Source organism: Apteryx rowi, unplaced genomic scaffold, assembly GCF_003343035.1.
Source record: "Apteryx rowi isolate R43461 unplaced genomic scaffold, aptRow1 scaffold_180, whole genome shotgun sequence".
Lineage (NCBI taxonomy): Eukaryota > Metazoa > Chordata > Aves > Apterygiformes > Apterygidae > Apteryx > Apteryx rowi.
This window is the reverse complement of record NW_020448086.1, coordinates 1517095-1538733: the sequence shown is the minus strand read 5'-3', so window position 1 is coordinate 1538733 and position 21639 is coordinate 1517095. Positions and strand designations below refer to the sequence as shown.

Genomic DNA, 21639 nt, shown 5'->3' with positions numbered 1-21639 from the left:
TCTAAATTTTGGAATCCTGCCAAACTTCTCCTGACTTTCAGTACTAAGTTTTATTCAAATTTTGAGATTTTGTTTTTATTCAATTTAACTGGATGCAGTCTGTTTCTGATAATACAAAATTTTTAGAAGAAATTGGAGGACCCAATGAAAATTCTTTTCACTATTCATTTATCACGATTAGTTATCAATAAATCTGTAATCTTGATGTTGCTTTTTTTTTTTTTTTTTTTTAAATGAATAGACTTCTACCAAATTTCAGTTAACTATTATTTTGGAGACTCTAAGCCACCAGTCCTGCCTTTCTCATCTATAAAGGTGTTATCCTTGTGGGAATTGCCCGTAAGATGCACTGTGAGCTGTGGAGCAGTTTGGAAAGCCTAGCGAGTTACTGCCTGCCTTTTCTTTCTGGCCAAGACTAGGCAGAATTATGGTTTGTGCTCCATTGTCATGTTAATGTATTGCTACTACTTGTTAAAAGGCAGATGTGTATTTTAAAGTTTCTAAATAGTGTATAAGATAAGGGGAGGAGATTCTGTTATTTTATGTTTACATTTCAGAATGGTGCTTTCTCGTGGGATACACAATGTTTCCAGTTAAAAAAAAAAAAAAAAAAAGGACAAAATAAAATCATGGCATGTGGGCACTTAACCATGGAGTAAACCATGATATGAACTTAACACACAAATTTCTCTGTGAAAACTCACTTGATGTGTCCTCACACTGTTACTGAGGTGTAAAACAAAAATGTTCGTGAAGAAATAATCCTGTATATCTTCCTCTGGCTAGTCCTTATTTTTCTGTAATTGTTAGCAATCCTCTCAAAAATGAGAGTACCAAAGTAATAGAAAAATTTAATTTAATTCTACTAACTTTGAAAGTTACAGCTATCAGGTAGCTTTTTGTTACTGTGTTCCCATTAGGGGGCAATGTTATTCCTTCATTACTCAGGGTCTAGAAACAAGTACATGACTGGGCTGCATTGACTTAGAGAATATCTTAATATTTTAAAATCAAATTATAAAAAGTGTTTTATAAAAGGTCAATGTAACCACATCTTATTACCTATTTCCAAGCTTTACATTCATGTGCTATCAACACATTTTGCTGTAAAGCACTAAGATTGCTGTCTTCATAACACACAAAAAAGATGATCATTGTACAAGATTGCTAAACTAAATTTTTCTGTTCAAATTCAATCAATGTTAGAATGTGTCTTGACTCCACAAATGTTATATAGCTGGAGATCACAGATTCTCTAGTGCTAGAATTTGATACTTGCCTGCATAATTTTGTAATAAATAAAAGGTCAGGAAAATAGCTATTAAAGGAACAGAGGGTTAATTAATTATGCTAAGCATCTTTTTTTGCATAGTGTCCCCCCCCCCCCTTTTTTTTTTTTTTTTTTTTGAGGACAGTTTGGAAAAGACTGACGTTTCTTTTAGTTGCAGAAAAGCAAGAGGGAAGGAATGAATACTTTCATGGCTTTCACTTAAATAAAAAAAAAAAAAAGCAGTATAGTTTTATGAAAATCAGTATATTTTCAGGGTTCTGAAGTCCATCAGCAAAGCACTGTTTTGTTAGAATCTCTTGCCAGGAGAAAAGATGACTTATTTTGTCCTCATTGACTGTTTTTATTCAGAAAGCAGGTGACAGCAATCAATTCCAATGCCATCTACATCTTCAATTATTTTACAAACCCCAGGAGCTAATTACAGCCCTCAGGCTCTGGCAGTCAGCTGACTTCATCATGCGACTTTTTTGGCCACTGCATACCTCTGAGTAATTGTCTATTTATGGAAAATAAATTAATAGCTGCTATTTCTACTTAAAAATGAGGACCTATAAGTGAGAGTGTAGGTTGAGTGAGTGGGCTGTAGAGAGAAAGGAGGGAGATTATGAAGCAAAGGGATCAGTTGAAAGAATAAACGAGTAAAAAGAGGAGATGGCAAGATACTAAGGGGAAATGTTAAAATAAAAAGTGGGGAAAAAGGGAAGGAGTCTCCCAGAAGAATTGAACAGGGGAAGCAAATGTGGCAGCAAGAAGCAAGACAGTATGATGGGAAGAAAAAAGTGAGCAAAATCGTGGGCGATAATATTTTAAAATATGATTTTAATATAAATATATGAAGATAAAAATACACATATTTGCCTAGACTGTAACTGTACAAAAAACACAGAAGAAGTGAAGTCTGAGATTCTTATCATACATATGTCTCTGAAGATGTTGTATACATAGATTGTGCCAGCCTTCTTGGCTTGCTTAAGAGAGGGGAGAAAGACTAGATGTTATCTATATTTGTGTTGATTGTATAATTCACAGAAAAGTTAAAACAGTGCATTTTAGTTTTTGGTACTGTAGTAATCTGCGTGAATAGTAAACTTGGCATTCTTTGGTCAAAAGTTTTGAAAGTATTTTGCAGATTGTATCTTTTTGACACAATGGATGTACAGATGCTTTTGGATTGATGAGTGTCAGCAAACTTTGCGGGCAGGTTATGTAGATAAAACTATGCCATTATGAAGACCGTTGCTGCTTTGGTGTCATTGTGGTGTAGTCAGAAGATCTGTTTTTTCTCTTCCAAAAGTTACCTACAAAATAGCCTTATGAAGGCAAAAGGAAAAATCTTTGAAGGATGAGGGGCTGAAGTAGTCCTGCTGTAGACCAGAACTTCTAGCAACTTTAGTTTAGCTTTAGGTATGTTGAGCACAGAACTTCGTCTGTGTGAGAGAGGAATAAAAGTTATATTTTATAAGCATATCAGTCCCCTTTCAGACCAGATACTTAGCAAAACATGGCTTCTTGTACAGACTAGAAAGGGAAGGAAAGTTGGCCTGGACCCTTAGCAATGTAACAACATATGAAACAGTATGGTTAAAAAGACCTGAAATTAAATATATGGACCTGGTGTTTTACCAGCATTAAAATACCAGAGATCTGTTTGTAGCTTTCTAAGCAGCCTTTCTCTCTTCCAAAATTTCAGTAGAGAAAAAAATGTCTTTCTTCATGTACATGCATATATTCACTGACTTCTGTAGAAAATTTAGTGCTCTTCAAAACCTCTAAAAAAATGTTGTTAGGTACCAGCCCATTTGGAACTAGAAGACTTTGCAAAATCTTACAAAATAAATGATGTTGAGCTAATGTAAAATTCTCTATTGTATAGAATAATTACCAATTTTCTTCTCCACCTTTCAGATCAGCTGTTCCACGTGTTGGCCATGCATATGCGCCTCTACAGTATTGACTCTGCGTACAATCCCTGGAGAAAACTAACCCAGCTGATGCAGGATAAAAATTCAGAGCAAGTATTTTAATTTACCAAATAACAGTTTTACCTTGTGGATGAAACGTCTTTACAGAGGGATTTTGAGTAACTTTCTACCTTAATCTAAATTCTCTGTGAGGTGGGCTGCAAAACTTAACCTCTAAGAAGTACACATCTATATTTTTTAAAGTAAATTCTCAATTATCTTTTACATAAACTATTCTTGTTTTGAGCTAAAGCTTAAATACACCACTTCCAAGCTTCAGTGCATGCAGATTTCATAGTATTAGATAAGTGTTTTGGTGCATTTCTGTTCTTGGTACGGACGCTAGACAAAACTTACATCAAGATTAAATTCATAAATAATTTAAATAACTTACTGAACATTGGTAAATGATGAATAGCTGTTACAGAAATGACGTAAGTAGGTCTAATTATATGTGAGAAATAATTCCGATTTAAGCTAAAATATTTCATCCTGCTTGTTATTTTAAACATGCTATTTACCTGAGTTTGCTTTTATAGCATTAACAGTGTACACCTGTACAAGGATTAGCAAGGAAATAAATGGAGCCATGTATCTCTATTTCGCAAGGACTCATCTTCCTACTTTTCTCAAGACCTGTCATTTTTCAGATTCTACCTTGACAGGGGTCATATCACTACTTCTCTCTTGCCTAAAACCAGATGATTATTTTTTGAATTCTTCCCCTAGTTAACAGTGTAAGAGCAAAACAGTCTTTTTTTTGTTATTGTTTCTTGGTACCTTGAGCATGTTCTTCATAGCTAAGCTCTCCACTTCATAGCTTGAAATCATATTGAAGATTTTGTCTTTCAAGTGCCTATCCAGCTGCATATTCATCAGTGTGTTTCTAGGAGCCTAAGGATGAAAGCATTGTGGGATTTCAAAATTTGATCTAGGATAGTGATACCATGGTCATAATCTGCAAATTAGGAAAAATTAGTGAAATGTTTGTGCTTGCTTCAAGTTTGAGATTTTGCTGTTTGTCTTCTTGGACCCAGGTCTTTGCCATCAACATGAGATTATTGCAATAGTTAGATTAGAATAACAGATTAGTTTATAAATTGTTAGCAGAACAAATTGTCAAGAATTTTGTAACCTAAAAACCTTATTTATTTATTATGTATTCAAACCTCTTTGAGAGGACGTGAACTATGCAGCCCTCAAATGCTGGTGGTGCTGTGTCTTCATGTGATTCTGCCCTGACCTAGATTGAGCCAGTGGAACAAGATAGATAAATTTGGAGTGTGGTTTACTGAGAGTTGTACCAAGCAAAATGAAGATCACATTGATGGGTTGTTGACAGTTGGAAATGGCTGCGGGACTGATCTTGCACTTCTCGTTTTGGATATTTGTAAAAATCTTGCTGGGTTTGGAAGCAGCTCCTTTTTCTGCACGTCTTGCCAAGCCCAGCAACTTTTTCTTGCCATTGGAGACTTGATGGAATTAACCATGCATATGTCACATCGAGGTTTGATTGTTGCAAGTGAGATTTGATTAGGCTGTATTTTGAACCACTTGGGAACTAGTGGAACTGTAGAATCTAACAGCCTGCTTTGCAAGAGGCATTGCATGTTGGGAATGTGTTTGAGCAGTCCTGTTTTATACGCTGGTTTTCAGCAGATTTCTTGGTAGGGCTGTAGTTGTTGATTTTGCACTATAAAAAGTCCTGAATGGTTTGGGAAGCTATACCTGAGGTATCTTCTGTCATGCCATGAGATATTGTTACTTTTGAGATGTTGGATGCAATCAAACTGGAATTTTTTCATTAGAAGTAAGAGGACCTAATTGCTCATGTCTTGGAATGCTTTTCCTGCTTTAATCTGCAAGACCCCAGATTCATTAACCTTCTAACACTGTTCTGCATCTGTTTTTTTTTAATTTTCTAAGTTTTCAGATAGAAAGCTTGCAGAGGAGGAGCAATATTATTGGACAGCTGAAGCTATAATGTTTTTAATGTGTACAAATGGCATAAGGTGGATTCCTATAATTATATATTAGAAATTCAAAGAAGTAGTTTCACTTGAAGATTGCTTTCACATGATTGGTGTGATCTAATTGTACACTTYTTAGAGTCACAGAGCCTTTTGAGAAATCCAGAATAGTATATCTTTCTAGGTACAGGAAAGAGCACTCAGAGTAATGAAAAGGTGATACACTGCTGTAAATTGAAGAAGGTTAAGAGGCTGGAGGAGAAATGCCACCGGAGGTTTGGGGTGTGAATTGTACTCTGCCATTCTGAGACTAACGAAGCAATCTGAATTGTCATCCTGACCAGTACGTGAGACTCTCATTAAAGGCTGGTAGAAATGAATGTTGATGAGAGAAAAAGATCTGTGTGACCTGACTATATTATTGGGACTCCAGACAGTGCAGCATCAGCAAACTCACAGGAGCTAAATATCTTTAAACCAAGCGTTGTTAGTTTACTTACTTGTTGCTTGTAAGCTTCACATAAAACCTCCGTTATCACAGAGAAGAGTATTCTTTATCCAAGATCTTTGACTTCCTGGAAAAAAAAGAAAAAGAAAAAGAAAAAACTTCTCAGCAACATATTCAATTTTTCTATTTCATTTTTACGTAGTATTTCAGTTGAAAGCAGTTTTCTAAAGAAATAATTGCATCATTATTTATTTTTCTTTTTTAACTTTGAATTTTATCTACGGAACACTAGTATCCGCACATTATGTTTATATCCTTATTTAATTGTAATCACTTTATTTAAATACATTAATATTTAGAATTAAAATTACCCTGATATAGAGCTCACAATTTCTAGCTTGGTTTTCCTCAACCCAGCTATCACTATTTCACAGAATTACTTTGATATATCTCCCAAAGTCCCTATTCTGTCCAGCGTCTTCCTCCATAACTGTACCTAGATCATTCTGTAGTTGAAAATAACTGCTAAAGATAGGAGTCATGCAATGACTCCCAGGTAAAGTAGAAATAAGGAAATTTTGAGCAAGAAAGACTTAAATAATGTGAATTACTTGAAGGAAGAAAAGAAAAAGGTAAAGCTAGATCTGATGAACTGTGAAACTCTTGAGAGTAAGTGGAGTTAGTATGGAGTGTTTTACACCAGAGTATCGTGGATTCTTTCTGGTATGCAGTTCTTTTAGTCAAATTTAGTATGCACTTGGTTCCGCAGGCTGTGGTTAAACAAATTGTTCTGCTAGGGACAGATCTGACTTCAATGGTGATCAAATAAACAATCATTGTGGTGTAAGTGGGGAATAATTGCTTCTGGCAGGGGGCAGAGAAGGAGCAGCTGGAGGCAATAATTACTAGACCCAAATGTGGGTATAATGGACCAGTCCAAATAACCAGAGTTTCAGGAAGAACAAACCTGAAATAAAAGGATATACATTTTGTTAATTTAAATCTCTATGAAGGCTGAATTTTTGGGAATTCTGTGTTGACAGTCAAAATGTGATGGCAAAGAACAATTGGGTAAAGCATTAAGGATCTTTGAAGTTGAAGCCCCTCCCGGGAGCGGGTGGGAGGGCGGAACTGCATCCTAGACTGAAATGCTGAAATGCTCTGGGTTATTTTTACTGAAGTGTTTTGCTGTTGTTTTGTTCCCAAGCTAGATCACTTCAGTGGTTGCTTATAGTGTTACACAGGCTACAAACTGCAGCACAGGGATGGGAGTGAGCAAATGCGCGTGGGAAAGTCTTAAGTCATGTCACCATCACAAAAACTGATATGAAACTGGAAAAGTAAAACTGTTTTTACAAAGATAGTCCAAGACACACAGAAGGTAGGATGATGGGACGATGGCAGTTTAGTTAAGGCTTGTGCAGAAGGTGGTGTGTGTGTGTGCACGTGTGTGTGTATATATTTATATATATTTGTACATGCGGTTTATGATTCTCTCTGCAACAGGACTTATGTGATCTATTCAATAAACACAGAAGTCCTAACTGAACCACCAATGCCTTGGGACGTTTTTCATGATACGGAGGTTTTGACAGCAACGGCAGCTTCAGGAGTCCCTGCTCCTGGCCTTTTATATCTTCCCATATACTGTATCTCACCATCTCCTCCAGCTGTGCTGATACAGCAGTGAACAGCCTGCATGATGAACAAGGATAATGAACTAACCCAGCTTTTAAAAAAGGTTACTTTCAATATGGTTGAAAGTGGGTAACAAGGGAGAGCTGGGGTTGTGGTTGTGAAAGGGAGAATGGGAGATGCCTAGTGTTTGTACTGTCAGTGAAATCCCTGGCTTGTGTAAGAACTGACCTGGTCCAAATCTGCTGTGATTCAGTGAAGAACAGACATGAAATTTTGGTTATATCCTAGAGTGTAGCCAGAACAGATAGTACAATTCTACTTTCTAATGATGAACAGCAGTAATCATGTATTACTCTGACCTTTCTGCAGGCTGGGATTCATGGACTGTATTTCTCATCCTACAAATCCTAGAGAAAATGTAGATTGGCCCTAGTCAGTTAAGCCTTTGTGTGTAAGCTTTTGTCTCAGATTTTCTCTTTCTGACAGTCCTAAGAGGCCTGATGTTCAAAACTTCCACTTTATTTATTGAATTTCTACCTTTATAAGTGGTTGGAGTTAGCATGAGACAAAAATCTTAAGTCTCTCTAGCCAAGAGAAGAGGGGAAGGAGAGCATATATGTAGAGACAGGCCAAAAGCAGATGCCTCTTGTTTCAAAGAAAAGCAGAACTTGCCGTTCGTCTGCATCCTTTCCCAAAGAAGTAATTCCCAGGTAATCTCTCAGGAGGAGGATGCTGAATGCAGAGGCAGAGTTGCTAAGCTGTCATGTCAGCTGATAGACAGCTCTGGTATTGGCACAGAAAGCAGTGCAGCCCAGTTACCTTGGACTGGAGGAGAGGTCAGTCCCACAGAGAAAATCAAGCAACGCATTTTTATTTTGGCATGTGTTTATATTGCATTGTATATACTCTACCCATTTTTTTAATGGTTACACAAATAAAATACATTTGTTTCCTTTTATATTACTTCAGTCCCATCTGAAATTGTACTAGCCTTCTTTGTGCCACATARGCAGCGAATAAAATCTTTTGTAAAGTCAGATTTATCAAGCTTTCACATATGCATTGGGGATTACAAGATGGGTAATTTCCATACCCTAAACACACTTTATAAATTCAGTTTCAGTGTCATAATTAAGAAGTTGCTTAGGCTCTTAGCAAATGACAGAGGAGTTTTTAAGTGCTTGATGTGCTATCTTGCTTAATGTAAACTGAAGCAGCTTATCTAAAACCTTGACATTTAATATAAGCTTTACTTCTCCAATTCATATGGAATGAAGAAATTAGACAAATAGTTCACCTGTTCCTGCATTTGAAAAATGAGCACATTTAGTTATGATGTTGCCAGTCAATCACTGTGTATGTAAGAACATTTGCTAATTTTGTCAGAATTGGTATTTGACCTAATTGTTAAATCACTGTTAAAGGATATTAATTAGTGTTGATACCCCATAAGAAAGCTGTTCAAGTAAATGTGACCAAAAGGAGTTAATATACATTTTTATCCTAACCTTCCTCCAAGTTAATTTTTTTCCCTAATTTGTATATGAATAAAAAAATTAAGGTGAGAAGTAATTTGAGAGATTTGTCCATGGTTTTAAAGTCATTACATTATGAGGGTTATTTGATGTCATTTTAAAAATCTGTGTCATAATCATGAAATAAAACTAACTGTAGGTAAAAGTCGAATTAGAGAAATTCAGTGATAACAGCAACCTCATTGCCTGTATCATTTTGAAAATGAGTCTTGGGAGCATGTTAGAAAATTTTACCCCCCCCTTTGTCATTTTTAAAATTTAATATACTGTTTTTTAGAATACTTGTTGGTTTGCTTGTTTGTTTTTAGGAGGTGCGCGTGTGTGTGTATGTATGTRTGTTCCAGAGTTTTAGAACAGTCATTTTATGACTATGCCCAATGATAGCAGTAGGCATTATGGAAAGCATTTCTTCTGTAGCTATTTGAGGTTTGTTAACTTAAAAGGACCAATTAGACTTTTTTGTGTGTGTGTGTGACTTTTATTTATAAGACCAGTCAATCCACTTGTGGTCATTTTCACAACTGAGAGTTTTGCACAAAATGACTGAAAATCTTAGTCATTTTATAAAATGATTGTTTCAGAATGTGACTCTAATGTGCCTTACTGAGTTGGAAGAGAGGGGAAGGAGAATAGGTAAACGTGTGAATGGGTAACACACTTGAAAGAACACTTTTGGTCTCTTCTTAAACTACTACTCCTGCATGTTAAATGTTTATATCGCAAATGACTCCCAGCAGTGCCTTTTTGTAGAGATGAATCTGAGTTTTCATGAAATCAGTAACTGTTTAGGAGCCTCCCTCCAAAAGCAGCATCCTATTTTTGTGCCCCAGAAGACTGGATTCCCAAAGCTATTAGAAGGCACTAAGGATCCTCTAGAGGCACCCACGGTGCACCACGCATGGTTTACCTTTTCTCATTACGCAGTGTACAGGAGCTCAGTTTGCCTGCTGAGTGTGATAGATGGCACCAAGGAGAGCTGGTGCCTTCTCACACAGGCATCAGCTAAGGTGATAAAGTAGCCAGTGCCAGCCGAGGTGAAGCAGAGGAAAGAGGTTGGTGCTTGTGGAAGAACGACAGTAATTGGATGCAGCAGGAGTTTGACGGCCCTTCTCTGAAAGGGTAGAGTGAGGCAGAAGAGTGCTGAAATTTCTTGTCCTTCTGTTGCTTTCGTGGATCTCATTCTGCTCATACAGAAACTTGGGCAATTGCTCCAGGGCTTAAAAAAAACACCTCATTGGGAATCTCTAGGGTCTTGCAGTGCAACCAAWAGGAAGAGGGTGAGACTGTTCTTTTGGGGGTTGATCTTAATAAGGATTTTATTTTAATAGAGCTATCTAGCATCCTCATCAGTTATGGTTTACTTGCAGGACAGTTAGGATTGCTGCAAAAAAGCATACAGCTAACCTTGAAACTGTAGCAGGTGGGTGTATTTTKACTTCTCAGATGTTTCTTATAGACTAGGGCCCAGTGAGGTTAAACATGGTAGAGACTGATAGCTGTCCTAAGCAAGCAAAGCTCCCACCAGGAGAGGGAATACTATTTTCTATGCAGTTTCTGACAAGTGAGAAGAATGACAAAAGAGGGAAAAAAAGAAAAAGGATAAGGACTAATAGGAGAAATTTTCAGGAGAAAGTTCCCTTCCAGGAGGAAAAAGACCATTTCAAGCACATGGCAATTGAAAGGAACTCAGAAGTGGGTGATAGATATTTTCCTTCGCAGCATTTGCATCTCTTTGTTACTATTGTGAGAGGCCGTTGAGGACTCTGTTTTCCATGGGAGATTGGGCGTCAGTTATGCTAGGGTATCACAATATGGCTTCTGCAGTAGTAGTAATAGAGATAAAAATATCAAAAAAAAAAAAAAGAAAAAAGAAAAGAAAAATCCTCCTTCCCTGTTACTCCCATGGCATTTAACAGCCAACCAACTAGCTCCTCCACTGTGATGGCAGGAGAGGTAGATCTAAGATGGTCTCAGTTTCTGAATGTCAGATTCAGAAGTGATGTCTTTGCACCCCATTCTCATAAGATGGCAAATGGGAATAAGAACCAAACCAGCGCTTTCTTCTGTGCTTGTCTCAGAAGGGAAAAGGTGACAGTCGAGGATGCATATGGCATTGCACCAGCTGCTTGCACTTGAGATCTCCTTCACACTTCCACATCAGTTAGAGGGGAGAACTCTTGCAATTTTGATTTTTGCAGTTTTGACTTGGCTGTTGGAACTTGTAAAGTGTGCCCTACAGGATATTGTTGGTATTTGAAGTGCTACACCAAGCTAGAAAAATAATACCTCCTTTCTGCTAACATATTCTTCTTTTAAGTATACAACTGTGAGGTAATGTTTATGTCATAGAATAAATCTAAATAATTTAAAAGCTTGCAACATCTCTTTATGTACTTATTCTCTGCCCTTCTAGCTTTTTCTTTTCTTTTTTAAACAAATTGTGTAAGATTGCATATTCCCATCTATGGCGACTGTTTATGTTTTCATTCCCTTACATGAAGGATAGAAATATCTTTCTGAAGGTCTCAGTGTTTTCCGGTAGGAATAATCCCAGTAATATTAATGTAATTAGARGATTCATTGTTGTAATAGCATGGTATACTTGTGAAATGCCACACTCGGAGAAGCCAATTAAATTACTGTGTTACTAGGTAGTATATTTTGTTGTTTTAGAAAATACTGAACGTTAATTGAGTCTGTATACAGAAATAAATAGTTCAGGCAGTCTGGAAAGTTTTAAATTATCATAATTAGAATCAGATACCCAAATGGTAACTTCTTCATGAGTTATTACAATCCATTAGCAACATTAAGTGATTTTAAAATCAAGACTCTTTAGAGATTTGTGAAGTATTTGACTTCTGGAAGCCTGATATCACATGTAATACCATTTAAAATACAATGCAGAATAAAATATGAAAATGGAAAATGGGTTTTGGTGTCAAAAGTGATTTTCTTTGGGCTTTTTTTTCCAGGCTGAAAAGTGAAGAACTGCCAGAAGTTCCTGTACTTTACAGAGATGTCTCATCCCTTTTGCTTATCCAGATTTTAACCATGCCTCAACCATTGCACAAGGGTATGTTACAAAAATATGTATACTTAGATGATCACTCATATGAACATGCATTCATGGTGGTTTCCAGAAAAACGAATCCTAGCTTGTCTATTGTGTAGTCTCAAATAATGTTTCTGCCTTATCTACAGAAGGTGGCACTGAACAGAAGTTTTTGTTGTGGTTTGACAGGCTTATCTGTGTCCCCTGTCTTCTCACCTCATCAGTCAGCCTATTCAGTGAAGATACAAGAGCTGAGCAAAAACTATTACGTTCTTTTACTGAAAGGAAAAGTGTCCTTTGTTTGACCTTCATCTCTTAGCTCAGAGGGGCGGCTCAATACTGCAAGTTGAACTGAGTGCCTAAGGGTGAAAGATTGTAATTTAGTTTGAATTTAAGAGTTTAAATTGCAGCAGTCTTGTATAATGGAAGGAAATGTATAAAGACAATACTGTTGTAATGCAGCAGCTGCAATAAAGACAGCATATAGTATAATTTGGAATAAATATTTAATAGACATTTATGAACCATATTTTTCATTACTAACGTCAAAATTATTTTAAAACAGATTTTTTTTTATATGAAAATAGCTGAACATGGCCTATCTTGCTAATAGGCAGTAAGTGTTCCAGAAGATGGTAGTTCAGACCCTCTGATCTCTGGTTTGATTATCTATAGCTATACCTCTAAAAAAAAAAAAAAAAAAAAAGAAGGAAAAAAGCAAACAATCTTTACAATTTCACTGACAATGAACAGAGTATCTGTAGTGGGTTCTGTGTGGCAATTTTGATATCTACTGAGTTTTGTTAATTTTTGGTAGATAAATAGGGGGACCCTTCTGCTCTTGGTGCATATGTGTAACTTGTAGTAAGTGTAGTAGAAACTTTGTTTCTACTGAAGAGGTGTTCAGTCCGAGCTACTGAAAGCTCTAATACAGTTCAAGTCAGTTTGTATGTATCTGTTTACTTTGTGGGTTAGGTTTTTTGATTCAACGTGCAGGTTTATGTATTAAATATACCCGGTAAATTATTAAAATATGAAAATACTGAGAGAACAAAATATTTTTGGAGTAGGAAAAAAACTATACATTTTTACTGCAATTTTATAATAATTTAACTTTTATCAGGTGATCTTAGTAAGAGAGGTAATTTAATGAGACTAGCTTCATCTGAAAGACAGGAAAGGGAGTGGTGAAGCCGAAGTGCAAACAATAGTCCTTTTGTAGTTAATGCTTAAGCATTAAAGAATACTCTTTATGAAAGTATACCTTTCAACATTCAATTAATAGTAAACCTGTAGAGAATTCTGTAAAATACTGCACGAGCTGCATGTTTTTCTTTTACTTAAAGTCTTAATTCTTTTACTTTCATTTAGTATATGTTGCAGCTGAAAGGAAAAAGGCAAGTGGCAGGAAGAAGATTAATATAACCACTTCAAATCTATGAAGCATTAAATTGGAAATAAATTGCCATTTATCTTTCTAATTTTTGCTTCATCAAATTGGTTAGGCAGAATAAAAAGAATTCATAATTCTCTGTCCTGAAGTGTAGAATGCAGTTCAGAAAAGTAGGTAATAACAAGTTTGTTTAGAACCTGGTAATGGCTGTGTAGATGACAAATGTGAATGTCACCAGCATTAATTCTTGGTGTGGGGCTGAGACATGGCTTGTCCAGGGTCATGTGCCAGCTCAGTGATAGGGGTGAACACAATCCACATAGACCCTGCTGCTACCTGCACTTCCTCTCTTGCTTTGGAGTGATTGCAGTTGTGGACGTGTTGGAGACTCGTCGGATGCTGGTATTCAGACACAAGGACTGATGCCTGCATGCTCTCACAGACAATTTTCAGTACATTCCTTTAACGTTCAACTTAATTACTTTTCAGAAGAAGTGGTGTCACAGTATGGTGCAGAATCCCCTAGTGGTGGTATTAGAACAGTAATACTGAACAGAAAATCCGATTTCCTTGCTATTTTAGGATGGATGTCATGCTCTAATGGTACTGGTCTTGCAGTGTCATTTGTTGGGTATGCTGACATATTTAGATGTACTGTATCTGTATAATTACAACAAACCAGAACTGTTCAAGTATTAAATCTCCTTTTTGTTTGTACTCAAAATCCTTTCTGTTTACATGATGTTTCTTTTTAAAAAGCATGAGCCCTCTGTAAGGAGGACCCCAAATTCCTCTCTTGTCCTTCAGATATAGCACTGACAATTGCCTTAACTACCCTATTAACTGTTGATAGGTGTTGGTATCTTTTTCAATCTGACATCGATTAAGGCAATATAAGTGCCATTAGACTGTTCAGCATCTTCTTTCAGAGAAGAAAATTGATCTGAACCCATCACGAAGAAAGAACACTACAAATTAAATCTTTTATTACAGGAAAAACTTTGTGGTGGAGGTCAGAGCATTTGCAAGCACTAGTCACATCAATTTATAAAAGAAAGGAATGAAGAAGATAGTGTGCATCTCCTGTGTAACGTGACCAGCATAATAATCACTGTTTTCAAGCTACTAAATCAAATTGTGAATTTTTAAAATGTTTGATTGACATGAGAACTTGGGCAGAGCTTTTATAGGCTTCACATGCTCAGCATTTTGAATTTGCGCAAGATTAAATATGGTCTACATAAGCGTCTCTGGTTTAAATCTGTCAGTTGTGATGCACAGGATGGACAGTTCATGGTGACATGAATTGGGACTCTGTACTAAAGGAGGTCTTAGTTTGTAGGACCGGTATCTCCTTTATTACAGAAGTAAGAAACAGTGTTGTGTACGAAGCAGGATAGTGGAGAGACAGAGACACTGGCCATGTTGTTAACACAACTTACTCTGTCCTGTGAAGTGGTTTCTTCCCCCTCGCCCCCTCTTCTGCAGCACAGTTTGACAGAACAAGTCATGGAATTCAAACTGGCCGTTCTTTATTGTTGCCATTCACTGCAAGCGCCTGACTTGGGACCCCAATGGTCAGATTTGCAGAAGCAGAGTCCTCAGAGCCTCCAGTGATTCCAGGTGCTCCTGTGCTTTGAGCATAAAAAATAGCATACTGTTGCAAAGTATTTTAAAAACTGGGGTCTGGATGAAGCAGAATGAGCCTGTGTCTGGTAGGTGCTTAGGCCTGATAGTCAACTGGGCAGCAGTGACGGGCCATGGCGGGCGAGGAGCACAGCACAGCGGCGCCTGCACAGCAGCCCGCGCTGCCCCAGCTGGCACTGTCATGCTGCTCTCGCTTTGTGGTTGACCACCTTGCTCCAACTCGAAAGCTGTTCTTGAGGGTTTAGCTCAGATTCTGTACACTGTGGAAAAGTTTTTCTTCTTTGCCGTATGTTACCTAAATCCAGCCTGTTTGCAACTCTGTTAAGGCCCAGATGCTGAAGAATCTGACCTGGATGTTCTGGTGCAATTTTTTTTTTTTTTACGTTTCAATGACATGCAACAAAAACGTAGCAAGMAGCGCTGAGGCAAATACCAACATTTTTCTTTCATGATTGGATAAGGATCTTGACTAAATATAGAATGAATGTAATCAACTTGAATATATCTAATTTCAGTGTAGAAGTTGAAATATTTATCTGTATGCTGGGACTTCAATATAGCTTGCATGGATTATCTGAAGTTCAGTGCTGACTCCCTTTGTTCTGAAGTTTCTTTTCAAGTAACTGAGTTTTAAATCAAGAAAAGTATTTTTAAAGATTATTTATACAAAGATGCCCTTTCCAATCCACTGAAAAGGGTTTGTCATTTTGCATTTGTTTGCTTTATGAATTCTTTCCTGCAGTTGTTGCTTGCCAGTGTATACCATCTCATTTGGTATTTAAATTAAAAAATATATGTTGTTTGTTATACACTTATTCTCCCTTGCATTTCTTGCACTAGTGTTAAAATAGGGCTCTAGCAGCATTTTCTATATAAGCTTTATTTTAAGGGGGTTTAATGCATATAATGAGTTGAGTAAATTGGGTTGTTTTGTTTAAAAAATAAAAATAAAAATAGGACCATAAAAGCATTTCTTGATATTGTTCAAAAATAAGTACAAAAATGCTGTCTTAACCTCTGTCTTGATTATAATGACCTGGTCATATTAATATAACTTTTGGACTGTCAGAATAATATCAGATTTGTCTATTTGGGTACAAACACTTAAGTCCAAATACGACTGCATTTAGTGCAGAATGTTGCGCAGTATATCGTCTGCAACAGAAGGGACTGACATCCCTTAAAACGTCTAAGTAGTTTACTCCACAGCATACAACTGTGCTAGTAATCTCCAGAATTATTAAATTAGAAAGGCGTCCCACTATGAAACACACAACCTCCACCGGGAGGGCGTTAGGAGGACACCACTCTGCCCCCACTCACTGGAGAAAGGCAGATAAAAAAGCTCTTTGCAGTAGGCAAGAACGTACCTGCTTTAACATTCTGAATACCTAAAGTTGTTAATTATTTTGCATTTTACAAATTAGAGATACCACTAATAATCAAAAAATAATTGAGTCCTCTGACTAGTGGTTTTTAGTCTGTCTCTCATGGGATGTTTTGAGATTGAGAGATGCTTGTTTTCAAAGCCTGGGCTCTCATTATGCAAAATGCTGCCTCTGAGCTGCTCCTTTGATATTTTCCTAAAAAACTAGATGAAGTTTGTTTGTGTGGAAGTCAGGCTGCTTAGGGGTGGCCCAGATAGATGGCATCTCTCCTCTATTAGTTTGGGAGGATGCATTTTTTGCCAATTCTGTATTCTCCAAAAACATTATGTAATTCAGTGTCATTTGTGGGTTGTGTACACGTAAGTAAGTGTAACTATTTTTAAAAAAATAATATACACTAGACAATTTCTGCTGGATTTAACAAATAGTAATAAGGTGGGGATAGGGACTAGGAATTGTATTTAACAAAAATCAAATTTCTTAAAATGTAATAATTTCAGAGTGTGCTAAGATACGCAGTGTTAAGCACTGTATAATAACCTCAGCATAATAAAATGAGAATTAGAAGGTGAAATGGACTATGGCAAACTGGTGAATGTTGACCACTGGTCTAATTTTGCTGCTTAAGTGCAAAAAAAATCAAAACAGTTATAAATTCTAAGAAGCAAATTTGACTTTTAAAACAGTCTGTTGCTACTGATATGAATACTTTAGATATAACTTTAATCTTTGTAATATCTCTTTAGAGAAAAATATCTTAGTCTCCGCTAAGATCTACTTCTACACTCTTCCTATTGTTAGATGACGAATCTTCCCTCACCTTCTCATAATTACACACTGTCTTCCAGTACAGCTGGCAAACATGACTTTCCTCGGAGGCTTTTAAACCCAGCAAAGCMTAGAATTATCAAGGGAAGAGTTAAAGGAGAAGGAGGGGAGCATTTGACATGCACCCGTCACTCTCCCCTCTTTCCAGGTCCGGCTTGACAACCATCCTGGTCTTTTTAGGTCTGACTCAGAGAATCCCTGGGATGGAGGACTGCAAGCTTGCTTCTGTGCTGCCAGCCTGCAGCCCTTTGTTTAATTAGGTTACCTACCGTTTGGGGCATTTTTATTGTGCCTTTAAATCTTTAAAAACAAAACATAAAAGATGCAAATCAGTGTTTTAAATTATATTAATGAAGATGTTATACATGTATATGGTTTTCTGATTTTTAACTTGTATGCCTGAAATATCTAATCAGTACAGTCTTCAGAGCTGTTTGTGTATACAAATATATATAGTTGGAGAGGAACAAAAGTACATGTAAAGATAAGTATTTTATCTCTAATGAGTATTAATAAAGTATTTTGTGGGAAACTTGGGTGAATTGTCTGCTACAAGAATGCCAGTGTTTTAAGAATCTTATTTATCTAGCTAGTGTTTAGTAAGTAAAACAACAAAATGTAAACCTTAAATTTGAACAATTACAATATCTAAAAAAGTAAAGCTAAAGGTGCAAGGCTATTACAGCTGATCCGTATTGGTAACTTTGCCAATTTTTGTGTTGACAGTTTGCTTCACCGAAGGTCTTGGAGTCCACATGAGCTCAGGGCTCCTATAAAATAGATGCTGTCCAAAAGAAATTGCAGTTAGGCGAGAGGTTGGGAAGACAAGTGACACTTATAGTATATATGTATGCTGTCTCTTTTGTCTGTGTTCTGTTTGATTCCATGTATTTTTTTCTTTAAAGGGGGAGCAGCTGCAAGCGCCTGTAGAATTCTGCGGAAGCTGCAGCTGGCTTCTGCGTGAAGCCTGTCCCCTGGAAGTAGGGGACTATTACATTTGAAGTTGTAGTTTCTCACTTTTATCCGAGTCACTTATGTTTGCGGAAAAATTATGGAGTTGACTGTTTTTCACTCTTGCTTTCACAGTGTAAAATTGATCTTTAGTGCTTGTACCTGCTACTGATGGAGACAGAGCTCAGTACTTGAGTTCGTTTCTAGCTAGGATTGTAGATTGTAGCTTAGGCTGAAGAGGCAATTGGTACAGCTCTGAGTGGCTCTAGTTTAATCTGTGGATCCCAGTCCCTGAGAGATTTACAGAAAGCTTGTCCCCTGTTATTCCTCAGGAGAAGAGTTGCTGAGGAACTAGAGGCTCTAGCAGAGAAAGGAAGTAGGTCCTAGAGATCTGATGGGGTCTGATTTTCCTGCTGGAGAAATGTCGTGAGGAAAATTGTCATTATGCTACCTGCTGTAATCTGGGGTGGGTGAAGTATAGCAGTGTTCTTTGTCATGTTTAACATAAGCTGCTTATGAAGGTAATACAGAAACATGCATTTTTAATTATATAGTTACAAGTGATCATTTAGATATATATTGTGCTTATTGGATGTATGCAGTGACAGTAAAAAGTGTCAAAATCAAAGTATTTCTGTCTGCATTGATTTGTAAACATTTATTAAGTAAAAAAGMAATTGTTAGCTCACAAATTTAATTTATGTAGTCAGGCGTTGGCTGTGTTGGTTTAGAGCCCTGTGGTGGTCTTTGATATTGAGTATAAGAAAAGAGAAGTGAGGAGTTTCATTTCTCTTACCTCCTTTTCATTTTCATTTACAAAGCTCATTCAAATCCTCTGGAAAGAAAGGAGGAGTTTAACCGAATTTTTATGAGATGTTTATGTAAATAAAATTTTGTTTGCCATCAAAATCCGAGCAGACCTTTTAAAAGCCTCATTTTTCTATACATTATTTTAGGTATGTGTTATAGTTAGAATTGTGCTTAAGGAATGGTAGAGGTGATGATGAAACTTCTTTGATCTACATAGATTTTAAAAACACAGATTATTTGGGAAGGAAAATACCCTCTAATATGAAAGGACAAAAAGGGACTACTACCATATCTTAATTTCAAAGAACCATCACATTCACCTTTTTTCCAATTTTAGGAAGCCTTATTTTCCTCTGTTGCTAGCTTCCCCCAAGAGATGTCAGAGCCTTTCTCCTGCAACCTATATGTAGGAAATAACAATCCTTTAAATATTATGGAAAATTCTTTAAAAAAAAAAAAAACTCTTAAGAGTGTACGTTCTAAAATGACATTCTAACTTTTACCCTAGGTCTGTATCAAGTGAGGTTCAGTAATGAGGTACTCATTAAAGAATGATTTGCAGCAAGTCTTGTGTGACTGGATCCATATCTGGAAGTGGAGGGATAGAAACTGAAGTATGCTATCTTTCTCGCTATGATTTCTTTGGGAGTTCAACAGCTTTTCCAGTATTTGTATGAACCCAGCTTAACCCAGATGGTTTAATCATGACCAAAAGACATGGTGGGATGTGCATTTGTCTGCATCAGCACTCAATCAGTTGTAGCTATCAGTAATCAGTAGCTTAAATTGATGTAACCTTTGGACAAAACAAAATTTTGTAACGTCACTAGGTCCGTAGGAGGAAGTCCCTGCTGATCAGGATTAACATGAACATATGGAGCAGTGGAAGAATACTTGTTCTGTACTTGTTCAGTTCTCAAGGGCTGCCATATCATTGTTTTTGAAAGCCAGTAAATATATTTGTGTTGTTCTGCATGTTTTGGATTTTCATACTTCTTGTTTCGAATTTGCTTTTCATTTGAGAAGCATCGTTTCTATAACTAGAGACTCTGTAATTAGTATATTTGCTAAAAATAGTGTTAAAAAAATGACTTTGTTTATTTTACAGAACACTTTACCTGCATTATAAAGGTGCTGTTCACTTTGTTGTATACTCAAGCCTTGGCAGCACTTTCTGTTAAATGCAGTGCTGAAGATAGGATGGCATGGAAAGAATCAGGAGCTCTCAAAAAGGTTGGTTAATTTATTAAAACATTTTGTGAAATTATGGTTATGCATTTCTAGAAGGAGTGTAACATGTACTTCTGCTTTGCATATAATTATATGCTTCTGCTTCACAAAAATCCTGGGTTTTTTTCTGCCTGTGCAATTTTCTGCAGGTTTTCATACATGAATGAGACTTAAAAGCTTAACAGTAAATATGTAGTTCCAGAGCTGAATTTCAGAATGGAGATGATGTGTCTATAGTTTCACCCTGAGTTAGTTGCAATAGTATAGAGTAAATGCAGTATTCCTTGCTGTCTTAGTGAAGCCCTCCATGGGCTGATCTGATGCCATCCCTTCAGGGAAGGCAGGCAAGCTCGTTGGTGGAAGAGAACTTACTCTTTTTCATATTTGTTCATGCTATTCATGGGTAGGTGTACACATTTCTCTCCAACTGTAGTCTAGAGCACTCACGTGATGAAGAGGCAGAGAAGGAATTTAGGAAATTTGTAGACTAGGCAGGTAAGTGTTTCCCTATCATTTCCTTTCCTTTTGATAGCGTTTACAAGTAAAGTGAAGGTGCATTTTGCTATGTCGGCTTGGCTGACTGAATGCCAGTTCCTACCAAAAAAGACAGTTCCCTGAGCCAGGCCACACATTCCCACCTGCTTTCCTGCRCTGGCATTGCCACTCATTTGATCCTTCAGGTAGTTTTCTACTCCATGGGTTATTCCCCAGAAGGTCAGATTAGTGCCAGTGCAAGATGGGAAAGGATGGAAGTGTTGGGGCCAGGAGAGGAAATGGGACCAGGAATACCCCGTTCAACAACAGCCAGGCATTACATTATGTTGGCTGTAATATGAAATGCATGCTGAGAAATGTGACCTGCTTTTCACATGTAAGCAGATTTGTCRCACTGGTCTGTTACCATGCCAAGGTATTAAGGACAAATTATCTGTTGGCCCAACTGCCACTTGCACAAGATTTTTTACTATTATTATTTTGTTTACTGGACTTGCATTAAATATTTGAGATCACAGGGCAGTAGAATGGATGCTGCATTTTGTTAGTTCCCTCCCCCCTTCTTTCAGTATATTGTCATATTATCAAAATTTCAAGACCATCCACTTAAGATTATTGTTGGCAAGGATTTTTTTTTCCCCATTTTTGTTTACTTAAGTGAGTCACAAGTGATGGATAATTTTGAGTTTTAAGTTTGTGGTAGAAAGCATATAAATAAATAAATGTGTTACCAGCTTATATTCTTTCATAGTCCATGTGATAAATATAGACTGCCTTTTTGTTAATAGCATAGGTTGGGRTTTATCTGAACATATGTTTACAACGCTTACATTGTTGTCTACAGTGAGATATTTTATTGTATGAAAATAGACTTAGGGCCTGTGGTAGGTAGGCTTGCTATATATTAATACCAAGATGTTTTCCTATAGAAGCGTAAAAGCATTTACAACATATAGGGCAATTTAGGCTTGCATGTCCTTTAGGCTTGCAAATTATGAT

General features: G+C 36.9%; 1 protein-coding gene across 12 annotated transcripts in view; it reads left to right on the top strand.

Annotated features, from left to right (window-relative positions):
- Positions 1-21639, top strand: part of UBR3 (ubiquitin protein ligase E3 component n-recognin 3) — a 123802-nt gene that overhangs the window by 92187 nt on the left and 9976 nt on the right. For 10 of the 12 annotated variants that reach the window (XM_026061421.1, XM_026061420.1, XM_026061423.1 and 7 more), the window contains 3 exons: positions 3197-3302; positions 11819-11919; positions 20024-20148. In XM_026061421.1, the coding sequence (XP_025917206.1) occupies positions 3197-3302; positions 11819-11919; positions 20024-20148 (332 nt within the window). Of the gene's footprint in view, positions 1-3196; positions 3307-7176; positions 7412-11818; positions 11920-20023; positions 20149-21639 lie in introns of those variants that run through there. The other 2 variants (XR_003252788.1, XM_026061433.1) reach the window with 2 other exon arrangements.